The sequence below is a fragment of the Durio zibethinus genome, chromosome 5, assembly GCF_047325235.1.
Source record: "Durio zibethinus cultivar Kanyao isolate XHJ-2024 chromosome 5, ASM4732523v1, whole genome shotgun sequence".
NCBI lineage: Eukaryota > Viridiplantae > Streptophyta > Magnoliopsida > Malvales > Malvaceae > Durio > Durio zibethinus.
This window is the reverse complement of record NC_143166.1, coordinates 19,399,945-19,414,408: the sequence shown is the minus strand read 5'-3', so window position 1 is coordinate 19,414,408 and position 14,464 is coordinate 19,399,945. Positions and strand designations below refer to the sequence as shown.

Sequence of the window (14,464 nt, the reverse complement as noted above, 5' to 3'; positions counted from 1 at the left end):
ATATTATTTTTGGTATATAAAAGACAAATAAAAAAATTATAAATGTTAAAATTTAAATTTTAATCTTATTAAATATCATGCATAAATTAATTGATTTAAATTCTAGTTAATTTGATATGCATTGGAATGTATATTATAGTAATGTATTGGAATTTTTGTGTAATTGTCAACATTTTGTATTTCTGATCATGAAATTATTATCTCTATTTTTATATGAAATATTTTAATTGATTAATATATTTTAATAAAAGGAAAATGAATTTACACAGTGCGGATTGGCGCCACGTGGACCGATATAAAATGTCTCCCTCTTTATCTGCCGCATTGAAACTGCTCATAGCCTCTTGCCCCGCCCACCCGTCGCCTCTAACCGAAGAGAGAGAAAAAGGCGAAATTACAAAACGAAAGAGGAAGAAACACTTTGTTCTTTACTCAAAAAAAAAAAAAAAAAAGGAAAAAAGCTATGAAATGAAATCTGAAAATTCATTGAAGAGGCAAAAAATCTAGGATTTTTGGAAATCTGAATCCGCAACCACATCGAAGAACTCCTCTATAATGGCAACCCCATTTTTGACCTTAGAAGCCGGTGGAGGAGGTGTAGCGATAATGGCAGGTCCTTTGAACCCAATCGATCCATCCACACCCTCCAAATCTTGTTTGAAAAACTCTGCCTCTAAATCTCCCATTCTCATCTTCCTCTTCTTCCACAAGGCCATCAAGGCTGAGCTCGACGGCCTCCACCGAGCCGCCATGGCTTTTGCTACCAACCACCACGACGCTGATCTTACTTCTTTGTTGGAGAGATATCATTTTCTTCGTGCTATATATAAGCACCATTGTCACGCCGAAGATGAGGTTAGTGCGTTGTCGTTTTGGTGATTTTTCTCCTTTTCTTTATAGATGAGTGTTGTATTTTTTTGTACACTATATCATTTTCAGAAAACTCTGAACTCGTTCCTCGAAATTTGTGATACTTTTGTCGTCTTTTAAAGATTGTTGTTTGAGAAAAGAATTTGATTGAAGTTAATTATACAACTTGAATGTATATTTAGATATGGGGTTAATTGGCTATAAAGCTCGGCTGCGCTAGAATTATACTTTGATGACTCAGTTACTCAAAACACGTGCCAAAACCGAAGTGAACTAAACTTCCTTATTGTAACTTTAGGTAATCATGTAAATAAAAGAAAACGTAGTCTATCCAAGATCTTTAATGAGCCTGATTTTTTTTTTTTATTTTATAGTTCTTCTTTTTCTATGAGATTCTTATTGTTTGCATATCATCACCTTAGATTTGTCTAACATTTGGGGCTGTTTATGATTAGACTGAGTTCAAAACTACCATATGTGTAGGTTATCTTTCCAGCTCTTGATATACGTGTGAAGAATGTGGCTCCAACATATTCACTTGAACATGAGGGTGAAAGTGTCCTTTTCGATCAGTTGTTTGCTTTGCTGAATTCAGATATGCAGAATGAAGAAAGCTATTGGAGAGAGTTAGCCTCTTGCACTGGAGCCCTTCAGACATCTATCACTCAGCATATGTCCAAGGAAGAGGAACAGGTGTTTCTTTGATTATGAAATAATCTGTGTTTTACATGTGAGGCAAATACTTAATATGAAACATTAAACCACATGCTGGAAGAAGAACTTGTTTCCCAAAATCTTGGTTGTTTTTTTCTTGATGTGAGAAAGCAGCTTTCTATTGTATTTTGGAGGTGAATGGGGTTGACGATATATATTGCTGAGATGTTTATCTTGATTCTTGTGCTGTTCATGTTGGCCATGCTTTTGGTTTCAGCACATTGGTCAACTGAACAAGTTTCCAATCGTTAGTTGAAGACAGCTAGAACTCTCCGGGGATGGTTTCTCTTTTTTACTGCTCAATTGTTAGTTGCAAGATCATAAATTGTTATTGTTTAGGGTGGCATCGATGGTCAATGAAAGCTTTGTGTTAGTCTATTAAGAAGAAAAATGAAAAAGTGCGTCCTCTACATATTTGAGTCTGCTCCATATGATCAGATCACTTGGCATGACACATTCCATTCCAATGAAAAAATGGAGTTAAATCTTCTATGTTAAAATTATCTTTTAATTTCACATGCTTGCTTTGGAATTGGCAGGTATTCCCCTTGCTTATTGAGAAGTTTACATTTGAAGAGCAGGCATCATTGGTATGGCAATTTCTTTGCAGCATACCTGTTAATATGATGGCGGAGTTTCTTCCATGGCTTTCCTCCTCTATATCATCTGATGAACATCAAGATATGCATAAGTGCTTGAGCAAGATAATTCCAAAAGAGAAACTTCTCCAGCAGGTGATAAACCTTCTAGGTTATATAGAATATTAATTATTGAAAACTCAAAAGTTTTTTTCCTTTCTTGAATCAATCTCACATTTTTGAGTTCTATTGAGTGAAGGTTGTTTTCACCTGGATGGAAGGTGCTAAGACAGCTGAGAGATGTAAAAGTTGCAAAGATGATTCCAGGGCTCGATGTGAAGCTTCTAGGACTAGAGTCTTACCGAGTCAAACTGAGTGTGGTCACTGTGCATGCGAATCTTCCAAAAGTGGTAAAAGGAAATACATGGAGCTAAGTTCTAGTCCTAAGGATTCTACTGTGTCCTGTCCTATAGATGAAATAATGCTTTGGCATAATGCAATTAAACGAGAACTGAATGATATAGCGGAGTGTGCGAAGAAAATACAACTTTGTGGTGATTTTTCTGATTTATCTGGCTTCAACAAAAGGCTGCAATTCATTGCTGAAGTATGCATCTTTCACAGGTGTGGCTTTTCTCTGTATTGTCCCATTTTATAGAATAACTCTGGCAAAGATGTTATTTTCAATGCTGTTTTTATGTTTCAAAGAGGTATACCAAATTTATGTTCTTCATTGATCAGGGTTGTTATTACTTCATAGCTAATGCTTTCTATCTAGCCTTTTATTTTTTAGTCAGAGTTTGTTTTATGCAGCAAGAACTTAAATTTTATGATTTGATGCGTGATCCAACCAAAAAACCCCAAAAGAAATACATGAAAAGTATTAGGACAATTTATGAGCTGCCTTTATGACTGGTTACATGTTATGGAATGAACTTCTCTTCTTTCCTGCTGCAGTATTGCTGAGGATAGAGTTATATTCCCTGCTGTAGATGCAGAACTATCATTTGCTCAGGAGCATGCAGAAGAAGAAATTCAATTTAACAATCTCAGATGCCTTATTGAAAATATTCAAAGTGCGGGAGCCAACTCGTCTTCAGCTGAATTCTATGTGAAATTATGCTCACAGGCTGATCAAATAATGGATAGTATATTGAAGCATTTCCATAGTGAAGAAGTACAGGCAAGTATTTTATTGCTGCAATATGATGAGTTTCTTTGCCTGTTTTGTTTAGTTACACGATTCTGCATTTCTTAACGTTTGTATAATGGTTGTATCAATTTGTCTGCAAGTTTACCAGCACATATCACTTGAAACAATGTTTACACATCTGTTTTTGCCCCTACATGTGCTGTCCATAAGATATGCTGTGATGCATTTTAGGTACTTCCACTTGCTCGAAAGCACTTTAGCCCTCAAAGACAGAGAGAACTTCTTTATCAGAGCTTATGTGTGATGCCCTTGAAATTAATTGAGTGTGTCTTACCATGGTTGGTAGGATCGTTAAGTGAAGAAGAAGCTAGGTCTTTCCTTCAAAATATGTATTTGGCAGGTTTGATTATGACTGATTGAGTGCTGTAGGTTATTTTATTCCTTTTTGTCCTTTCCTAACTTTTAGATTATATGGACAGCTCCACCATCAAATTTTGCATTGGTTATACTCTTTTCTGGTTGGGCATGCAAAGGTCACTCTGCAAATGTTTGTCTTTCTTCCTGTGCAATTGGTGGTTGTCCTGCAAGAATACTTACTAGAACCCTGAAAGATATTGACCAACCATTCTGTACATGCACCTCTATCTGTTCTGCCGAGGAAAGGCCATTGTGTGTTCAAGCAGATGATAATAGAAGGCCAGTAAAGCGTGGAAATTTATTTTCATCAGATGACTCTGATTCTTTGCAGTTGACTGGAATAATAGATAGTCATAAATTATCATGTAATAATCAGCCTTGTTGTGTCCCAGCTTTAGGAGTGAATAGCAGTAAGCTGGGCATGAGTTCTCTGGCTGCGGCAAAATCTTTGCGGTCATTATCTTTTACTCCTTCTGCTCCCTCCCTCAACTCCAGTCTTTTTAACTGGGAAACAGATATAAGCTCTACCGATGTTGGAACCTTACGACCTATCGATAATATTTTCAAATTTCATAAAGCCATCCGTAAAGATTTGGAATATTTGGATGTTGAATCTGGAAAGCTTAATGATTGCAATGAGACTTTCCTTAGGCAGTTTACTGGCAGATTTCGCTTGTTGTGGGGTTTATACAGAGCTCACAGTAATGCAGAAGATGATATAGTATTTCCAGCACTAGAATCGAAGGAGACTCTTCATAACGTTAGCCACTCTTATACACTGGATCACAAACAGGAGGAGAGGCTTTTTGAAGATATATCATCTGCACTTTCTGAGCTTACACAACTTTGTGGATGCTTGAACCTTACCAATGTGTATGCTAACTTAAATGAATTTAACTCTGATTCTTCTGAGCAAAATGATATAATGCAAAAGTACATTGAGAAAGCCACAAAGCTTCAGGGCATGTGCAAATCCATTAGAGTAACACTGGATCAACATGTTTTCCGGGAAGAACATGAGCTCTGGCCATTGTTTGACAGACATTTTTCTGTGGATGAACAGGACAAAATTGTTGGTCGAATAATTGGTACTACAGGAGCAGAGGTGCTACAGTCAATGTTGCCATGGGTAACTTCTGCTCTTACTCAAGAGGAGCAGAACAAAATGATGGACACATGGAAACAGGCAACGAAGAACACAATGTTTAGCGAGTGGCTTAATGAATGGTGGGAAGGTACTACTGCTGCATCTTCACCTACATCAACATCTGAGAGTTGCATTTCACTAGGTTTGTTTGATGCTTTCTATCTACCTTTATTTATTTTATCTTTTTTTGGTCTGTTTTGGTTTCTGGGTCAGCTGAAGTGTAAAGTTGTTAAGTTCTTCAAATTGCTAGATATCTGAATCTAAGGATTTTCAGGTATGATCTCTTCCTAATGAAATTGAAAATTTCTCTTTTAAGGCACTGATGTACATGAAAGCCTTGATCAAATTGATCTCACTTTTAAACCTGGCTGGAAGGATATCTTTCGAATGAATCAGAATGAGCTTGAAGGTGAGATCAGAAAAGTTTCTCGGGATTCAACTCTTGATCCAAGGAGAAAAGCTTATCTTATTCAAAATCTTCTGACCAGGTTTGCTCCATTAATAATGCAATCTTATGAGCCCCACATGTAAGCATATGTGGATATCATTGCTTCATTCTAATCAATTCATTGGTTATGCCAGTCGCTGGATAGCTGCTCAGCAGAAGTCTCCTCAAACCACAGCAATTGAAGGTTCAAATGGTGAAGATTTACTTGGATGCTCTCCATCTTTCAAAGATCTAGAGAAACAGGAATTTGGATGTGAACATTACAAAAGGAATTGCAAACTTCGCGCTGCTTGCTGTGGGAAATTATATACATGTAGGTTTTGCCATGATAAAGTGAGCGACCATTCAATGGACAGGTAATTTTGTGCCACTTGCTTCCTTGGTTTTGGATGGACTTTTATAGGCTTGATTATCTTTTTATTTAATTGCAGGAAGGCTACAACTGAAATGATGTGCATGAACTGCCTGAAAATCCAGCCCGTTGGACCAGTTTGCACAACACCTTCATGTGATGGGCTCTCAATGGCAAAGTACTACTGCAGCATCTGCAAATTTTTTGATGATGAAAGGTGCTGGAAATTTCTTTGAAATTCTTTCTGTCCGAATTTATTAATGCTAGAAGATCTAAAGAGCATTTGAAAATATAGTGTGAAGAAATACTAGAAATGTTCTGTAATTTTGAAGTTTGTACGAGTCTGTTCTGTCTTGACCGTCTGGAGCACTGGAGAAACATCCCAAAACAATGGAAGACATGTTTGTACTTCATTTGCTCCATTCTCTGCTTTGTTTCTTTGGTAAACTTTCTAAGTCTGTCACAGTCCCATATGTGGTAGAAATGACTGAGCTTTTCTTTAGAGTATGATTTCATGTGAGAATTCTGTGAACAGGTTCTTTTTTGAGTCTGGAAACTTTTGATAGTTTTGGAACAAAAGCTGTTGACTGCTGTTGGTGTTCTATAAATATTCATCTTGTGTGTCTCTTCCATTTATTTCAGGACTGTCTATCATTGCCCTTTCTGCAATTTATGCCGTGTTGGAAAGGGACTTGGTGATGATTTCTTCCATTGCATGGTGTGTAATTGCTGTCTCGCCAAGAAGTTGGTGGACCACAAGTGTCGAGAAAAAGGTCTAGAAACAAACTGTCCTATCTGCTGTGATTTTTTGTTCACATCAAGTGAAAGCGTGAGAGCACTTCCATGCGGTCATTTCATGCATTCAGCATGTTTTCAGGTATGTTCAGTATTACATACTTCATCAGTTCCAGCTCTTTTGCTCTTATTCAACACATCAGCCTTTTCCTTGGTGTAGTGAGAACAATATTGTAGGGTGCATGATAATAAATTCTGCCAATACTTGGTTTTGTCAGGCATATGCATGCAGTCACTACGTCTGCCCAATTTGTAGCAAATCAATGGGAGACATGGCGGTAAGAAAATTCTTCTTAAAGGCATATTACTATTTCAAGTTACATCTGCATATAACATTGTTCTAGAATTCCATTAGGGTTTACGGAGGTTGATATTTTGTTTCAGGTTCAAGCATTTTTATTTCTTTGCGTAACTTAATTTGACTATTATCAAAGTAAATTGCACCCATCACCTTTTGTCCCTAAAGTTCAACTTAAATATCTTATTTTCCCATATAGTTTGGAATGTCACAATTTTAGCCTCAAACTTTCAATTTTTATCAATGTCCTTCCGTCAATCTAACCATTAAAAAAACTGCTTAACTTACTAATTGGAAGACATGTTACTTCAGTAACTTTCAATTGGCAAGTTAGTGGAAGAATTAACAATTAGATTGATGGAGGGAGGTTTTTTTATACAAGTTAGATGTTTGAGGAAAAATATGTAATGTTTGAAAGTATAGGGACAAAAATGATGTTTGAGGCAAACTTTAGGACAATGAATGCAATTTACTCTTCTTAAAAATACAAATATAGAGTACATTTAGATGGGTTTCAATGAGAGATTTCATTTTTAGAAAGGAATGCAAATTCTAAACATATATTGACTTTGTTTCACAAAATAAAAGTTAGAATTATCAAAATTTTTGAAATTGTGATGATAATTACTGAAGACTTGAATTTGCTTAATTCAAATGACATCCCTTATGGTGTCATTTGTGAATTTCTTTTCTTTTACAAGACATCAACTCTTACTTTCTTTTCTTTTTTTGATGTAACTTTTATTTTCTCACTCTAACTACAACTCATTTTAAAATATATGTTTTAACTTTTTTATATTATTATTAATATCTACACGTTTTTCTGAATTATGACACCCATATTGATTTTTTTTCTATATCAAACATAATTAATCTTTGTTTATAATATTTTTTTTATTTCATCATATTCCAATAAAATTTAATTCTAAAAAAATGATTATCCAAAAAATATAATTATAAATGCTATAACTTTAAATTGATGCATTTTAAAATTATTTTACTTAAAAATTCTACCAAAAACACCTTTATAAATTCATTAATGAAGGCTATATTTAAATAGCCGAACTTACATCCTTTTTGGATATTGTCACCATTCTTGCCCATTTGTGTCATAAAGTTGAGGGATGTCAAGTTAATACCTATTTTCACATTTGATATTATTTTCGATAATTTAATTATTGGGGTAATCTTATTACTAAAGTGATTCTATCATACGTTTTATGAAACTAATTTGTTTGGTTAAAAATAATTAACTTTTAGTAAATAAAGATTACTGTATTTAATATGACTAAAACTTAAATATTATTTTGTTTGAAAATATAAAAATAACTACACACATTATAATAGTTATACAAGTAAACGATTTCAATGTTATTTAAAGATAATAATTTGTATGTAAAATATTATTAATATTTTATTTACTTCATAATAAATGTGATTAAATTATTAAACTAAAATTTATTTTTTGATAGTAAATTAGTTTTTATAGTATAAGTTATGTAAAAAATATTTGAATTATAAAATAAAATAATATATTAAAATTAAAAGATTATATATACAAATTAAAAAAAAAATCACAATATTTTTTGAATTTGTTATAATGAATATTAGTTTGAAAATATAAAAATTATAATATAAAATAATTACAATTAATTTTAAAAAGAAATAAAATTTTAAATCATATATTAAATAAGTAATATTGATTATTGTTAATTTTACTTATCATTTTATTTTGATGATCAAAGTTCTTAATCTTTTTGGATGAGAATTAGATCATCTTTCAAGATAATGATTTAATCACTTTCAGTAATTTAAGATCATAGTCATGTAGGATTACTAAGTTATTACCAAACACGATGATCTAATTATCATACATAGATTATCATGATTTTGAGCGATCACCCATACTAAACATTACTTTAACCCCTTTACATTGCTGTAACTCCTCTTAGGCTGTGATGCGGGAGCAAGTCCTCAATCTAAGCCCATTGAGTTTATCCACGTTAGCCCAAATTAATGAAAGTGATTTGCTTCCCAGCCTAGCTTTTCAAAATAAAGCAAGGTCCAAATCTAGTATTTAATAAAGTTAATTTTGGAAAAGCCAACTTCACGTGGGGAGGAATATTTTGCCAAAGTTTCAGCTCACACTCTTAAGCCCTGCTAGAATTAAGTTTCAGCCCACACTCAAAAAAAAAATTTTTTTTTTTCCTTGATATTTTTTTATCATATTTTTCATGAAACAACAGAACCTTTAAAAATTAACATATTCTGCATACAAAACACAAGAATATGAAAATTCTAGAATTTCTTATTCTTTGCCTTTTTATTTTCCATGAATCAATGAGACCCTCACAGAAAAATGTTGTTGCAAAGATGGAAAAGTATCTTTGGAGGGTTTATGTTGAAGATATATGTTCCATTTCTCAGAAATATAATCATCTAATTAAGTGCCCAACACATACTAAAGGGTTGGTAGCTGGTTTGCAGCTCATTTTATTCATCAACCAGCACTGCTTTTCATACACTATTAATCTGACATAAAAAATGCCAGCAGACTTGTGCATAGAGTAATTAGCTACTGAGACCTTCCACTTCTTCTCAAGTTTTTCTTCTACCCAATTCAGGTTTACTTTGGCATGCTTGACGCGCTTCTGGCTTCAGAGCAGCTTCCAGAAGAATACAGGAATCGCTGTCAGGTAAACCATGGAGGACATTTTACGTTTTTCAAGCTCTTGTTTTTAAGGAATACTGAGAAACTGATTTTTTTAATCCAGGATATACTGTGCAATGATTGTGACAAGAAGGGAAGTGCACCATTTCACTGGTTGTATCACAAGTGTGGTTATTGCGGATCGTACAATACCAGGGTGATTAAGGTTGAGGCAGCAAATACCAACTGCTCGACCTCAAATGTATGAGGGGATCTGGTCTCATGTTAATTTTGGTGTGTATAAACCTCAGAGCGTCCACCTTCTGTGTAAGGCTTTGTAATTATGGCAATAGTCAAAGTCCATTTGTCTTTTCCATTTTCATCCCTATAGATGGAAGAAAATTTTTTTTTTTTTTTTTTTTTTATGTCCATCTTTTGGCAGAGCAAATATAAGTGTTTATTCAAACTCTTACTTTTGCTATTGGGCATATTGTTTTATACTGCCCTTGCAAGTGCAGAGGTTAACAGCGGAAAAAGGAAAAGAAGGGAGTTCCTTTCGAAGAAAGAATGAGTTCTGGTGTAGAAAAATTACCAGTGGGAAAGCTTCAGTACTTTGTAAGAAAGCAGAGGGCTTATGTCTTTAGAACATTCTGATTATATTTATGCTCTTCTTGTTGTTGCTTTTATATTTGGTCACTCAATTATAGTTTTACTTTTAAAAGTCATTTAATTATTAAAATTTTTAATTTAATCATTAAAATTTAAGTAAATATTTTTTTTATCATTCCATTTTTAATATCGTGTAGATATGACGTTGTCATGTCAATTATTAGGTGTTATATGACATTGTCATGTTATTTGATATGTCATGTGGTATTGTTGATGTAGTATTATAAATTTTGAAAAAAATAAATTTTGCTAGTGTGATAATACTATGTGGTATATAAACAATTCACGTGACAATATTATATCTGTACGTAGGTTGGGTGATATAAATTCAATTATTCAAATTTTAGTGATTAAATTAAAAAAATTTAGTAATTTAATAATCATTTTAAAAGTATGAATGAAATTGAATGATCAATACCAGAGAAACCAAAAGAAAACTAATGTGAAGCAGGGAAGCTATCCATATACATCAAAGGACACCAATCTTCTTGCAACAATTTTTAGATACCCAATTTGCGGCCTTCCTCTTGAGTAGGGTAAAACGAGATTCTCTCACTTGTTCTTGAAAAAGCAGAACACTGGACTTTTGTATTGTTATCAGTAGCCTCCACAACTACTACATTGGCATCGGTATCAAAATATGATCTTTCGGTCCTGAATCCATTGCATCCTTCAAACCATACATCAAACACATGCTACACATTTTATGCTTCCACAGGACACACAGAGTTGTCTAGTATTTTCCCTTTTCTGAAGATTGCTTCTGGTAGCAACTATACATCCTCCAAAGGAACTTGCAATCCCCTAATTTCTTTCCAATTAGAAGAATCTTTCTCTTTACTCACTAACAAATCCTTCTCTCCTACTTTCCGTACTGCTGTTTGTAGATTGGCTTCCTCTGTAAACCATTTTCCTATTGCATGCATATTCAAAAGCCATTCCTCCCTATTCCAACTTATAACTAGGGGTGTTCATTAGGTTAATTTCTAATGAAATTATTCAAAATCAAATTATATTATTTTATTTTCATTGACTGAACCAAATTTATTGATTTAAAAAATTTGACTGATTAAATTCAATTCCATAAGTTCAATTAATTTTCAAATTAATCTCATAATAAAATACATTTAAATTAAATTATATTAAACTCTTAAATTTTCATATTTGAAACAAACGAAATAAAATTTTCCAATATTCAAGGTTTATTTAACTTTACATATTTTTAACTATTGATTTTAATAATTTAAGAGATGGGATTAAATTATTTTTTTTATTTTTATTTATCTCTTTTATTTTTAAATCTATTAAAATCAATAATTAAGTAATAATCATAGATCTTTCTTATCAATTCATCGCATATGATTTAATATGGCTATTTGGTGCCAATCAAATTCTCTTATATAACCATATCTCGATTTTATAGGAAATTAGAATTGAGACTGAAATTATCCTTTTAGGGCGCGTATATTCTTAACGTACGATGATTAAAACATGTACAAAATTATTCAATGTATCATCTTACATAATTTCTAAATCATACATTCATTCAATTATTAAAATTATAATTATCAATCTCGTTAAAAATTTTAAATCATGAATTAACTATTCAATCATTTTATCAATCAGGTTAAATGTTGGATAAATAATAAAAATATAAATATTATAAATAAATTAATTATTATGAGAAAAGTAATAATTGTTATAAATAATTTTACAAATAAAATATTTGAAATGAAACATCAAAGCTTAAACCACAAGGTAAATTTCTTCACAAATACAAATAAAAAGATTAGTATAAATACTTTGCATCAACTTCTTGTGCTTTAAGCATGTATATATGAGCCTAGGGGCTTTTGTTTTTTTTTTTTTTTTTTCATGAACAGCCTGCGGACGTTTTGTAGCCTCTGAGGTCTTGTAGTTTCAAATAGTAACTGATCTATCCTTTTTTTTTTTTTTTATAAATTTTTTTTATTTAAAGAATTGATTTCTTCTTGATGAAAAATCAAGCTGTTGTGATTAACAACAATAAAATTGGAAACTAAATAAATTCTGACTCTTGGGATCGGTGAAATCTTGTGCCAATGTTAACCTTTTAATGTATGATTTACATTTTGGTTTTTAGTCGATAATATTAGTCTTGGAAAAAACAAAGTCAACACTTTTTTATTACTTTAAATGTGTTATTTAAAGTTTAAAATTTAAATTTGATCTAATAATCTAAAATATGATATAATGATATAAAAAAATAAAAATAATATAATTTAAAATTTTAATAATAATTATATATAAATTTAATAAAATTAAAAAATATATTTCATATTTTGATATCAACATAAATTATAATATATAATTTTTGTATTAAATATGATATAAATATATAAAATTTAATATTTTACATAATACGAATATATAGACTTTGAAACCTACTTTAAACCTAGCTTGCAAATAATCAAATCATTTCGGTTAATATACCTCTGATTCATGGGGTTTATGAGTCAATTTGATTTTTGACGGGTTAATAGCATAAATGATTTAATAATAAAACTAAACCGGATGAAGTTTCAAGTTATTGGGTTAATTGATCCAACTGTCAATTCAATTCAATTTTGATAATTATGATTAAAATACTACATTAATAATTAAAATATTTATTAATAATCGAGTAATTTATTAGTAAATATTAAAATTTTAATTTTAATGATTATATAATAATTTTTTTAAAATTAATTTTTGACAATTTTGAGTGTAAAAAATATTCAAAATAGTTTTTCACAGATTTTGTACGCAATTACTACATGATATGCATTTTCTGTTGTAATAATATGCATACTTTTTGTAATAATATAACATTAATATAATATTTACACATATATAGAATTATTATGTACATTATAACTAAATAAGCATTATTACACCATAATAATAGGTACATTGATTTATAATTATTAAAACATCTGCAAAATTTGTTCACTTATTTTACACATAATAATTAAATGAAATGTAATAATATGTTGATTAATTTATAATGGTTTGTGTTTATTCTTTTTAAGGGCATTTTCGATACTTTAATTATTTTTTTGTCGCATAAATACTGTCTTGTTTTTTATATTTTTAATTGTCTTGAAAATAATAGTTGGTTTGAAAAGTAAAAAATTTTTTTTTTCTAATTTCTCTTATTACCTTTAAACATAATCACTCATTTTTTTAAAAAAATTTTTCAAATTAAGAATAATTTGGTAAAGATAATCCATGAAAGTCATAGCTAAATATATATTTGCAAAAGGGTCCTTTACCTTAATATATTGATTTTTGCAGAGTCATTTGCTATGAGTCCATGACTTTTATAACAACTCTTTATACACTGCTTTCCATCTGTCTTATCCTTTTCGATTTGATGTAGATCGACAATGCGTGGAGTTGAGGAAGCAAATTGAAGAATCAAAACTCTGATGCCTGTATTGAGACATCCAAAAGCACAGAAGAAAGAATAAGTAGGCATAACTATGAGCATTGGATATGGAGACGAGTTAATTGGATTGCCACTAGAGGAGAGTATATATCAACTCTTTATGAAGGGAGTATACATCAACTCTGCCAACATGTTTCAAACCACTGCATTTTTTATGTTTGGGGTTGTGGAAAAGGAAGAAGAAAGTTAGTTTGGACTGAATGAAATGGTTCGTATTATTATTATTATTATTATTATTATTATTATTATTATTATTATTATTATTATTATTATTATGTAGACTAAAACGGGGTAGAGCAAAAGAAAATAGATCAAGGACTTAAACTAACTCAAAATAGAACAAAGTATTGTATTTATCGTATGTTTATCTTATATTGATGGATTAATAAAGTCATTATACATCAGATTATATTAATTAATGTTAATTAATTAGTAATTATTGTGGTACCATGTTGTAATATACTCAAATAATAATATGATTATTGTTAAAAGTGATTACAATTTAATTCTATGTTTGGACCTATAATAGGATGGGTTAATTTTGATTAACATGTTAGGAGAGGTTCTTACTTTGACATCTATATATATGAAGCCAGTCCATTAAGTTTCATAACTCTAGTTTTTAGAGGCAGAGAGTTGTTCTCTTTCTTTTTACTTAGCATTTACAATAGTTTGATTTATTCTATAAAGCCTCCAATCCTGGTTTCATTTCTACAACTATCATTTAATTAATTAATTTAATTAATTAGTAATTATTGTGGTACCATGTTGTAATATACTCAAATAATAATATGGTTATTGTTAAAATTGATTACAATTTAATTCTATGTTTGGACCTATAATAGATGGGTTAATTTTGATTAACATGTTAGGAGAGGTTCTTACTTTGAAATCTATATATATG

At 31.1% G+C, this 14,464-nt stretch overlaps 1 protein-coding gene across 2 annotated transcripts; it reads left to right on the top strand.

Moving 5' to 3' along the window:
- Positions 1-326: 326 nt before the first annotated feature.
- LOC111281874 (zinc finger protein BRUTUS-like) lies at positions 327-10,108 on the top strand. Of its 2 annotated transcripts, XR_002689170.2 has the most exons (15): positions 347-855; positions 1,354-1,563; positions 2,124-2,318; positions 2,422-2,786; positions 3,120-3,345; positions 3,547-3,715; positions 3,795-5,021; positions 5,196-5,367; positions 5,462-5,683; positions 5,759-5,896; positions 6,322-6,556; positions 6,693-6,752; positions 9,397-9,468; positions 9,547-9,749; positions 9,941-10,108. XR_002689170.2 is itself a non-coding variant. In XM_022869639.2 (14 exons), exons 1-14 carry the CDS (start codon positions 556-558, stop codon positions 9,688-9,690), a joined length of 3,735 nt encoding a protein of 1,244 aa, XP_022725374.2. In that variant the 5' UTR covers positions 327-555; the 3' UTR covers positions 9,691-10,108. The 2 variants fall into 2 exon arrangements, 1 of the variants encoding a protein (XP_022725374.2); XM_022869639.2 differs by having other exon boundaries at positions 327-855; positions 9,547-10,108.
- Positions 10,109-14,464: the final 4,356 nt, after the last annotated feature.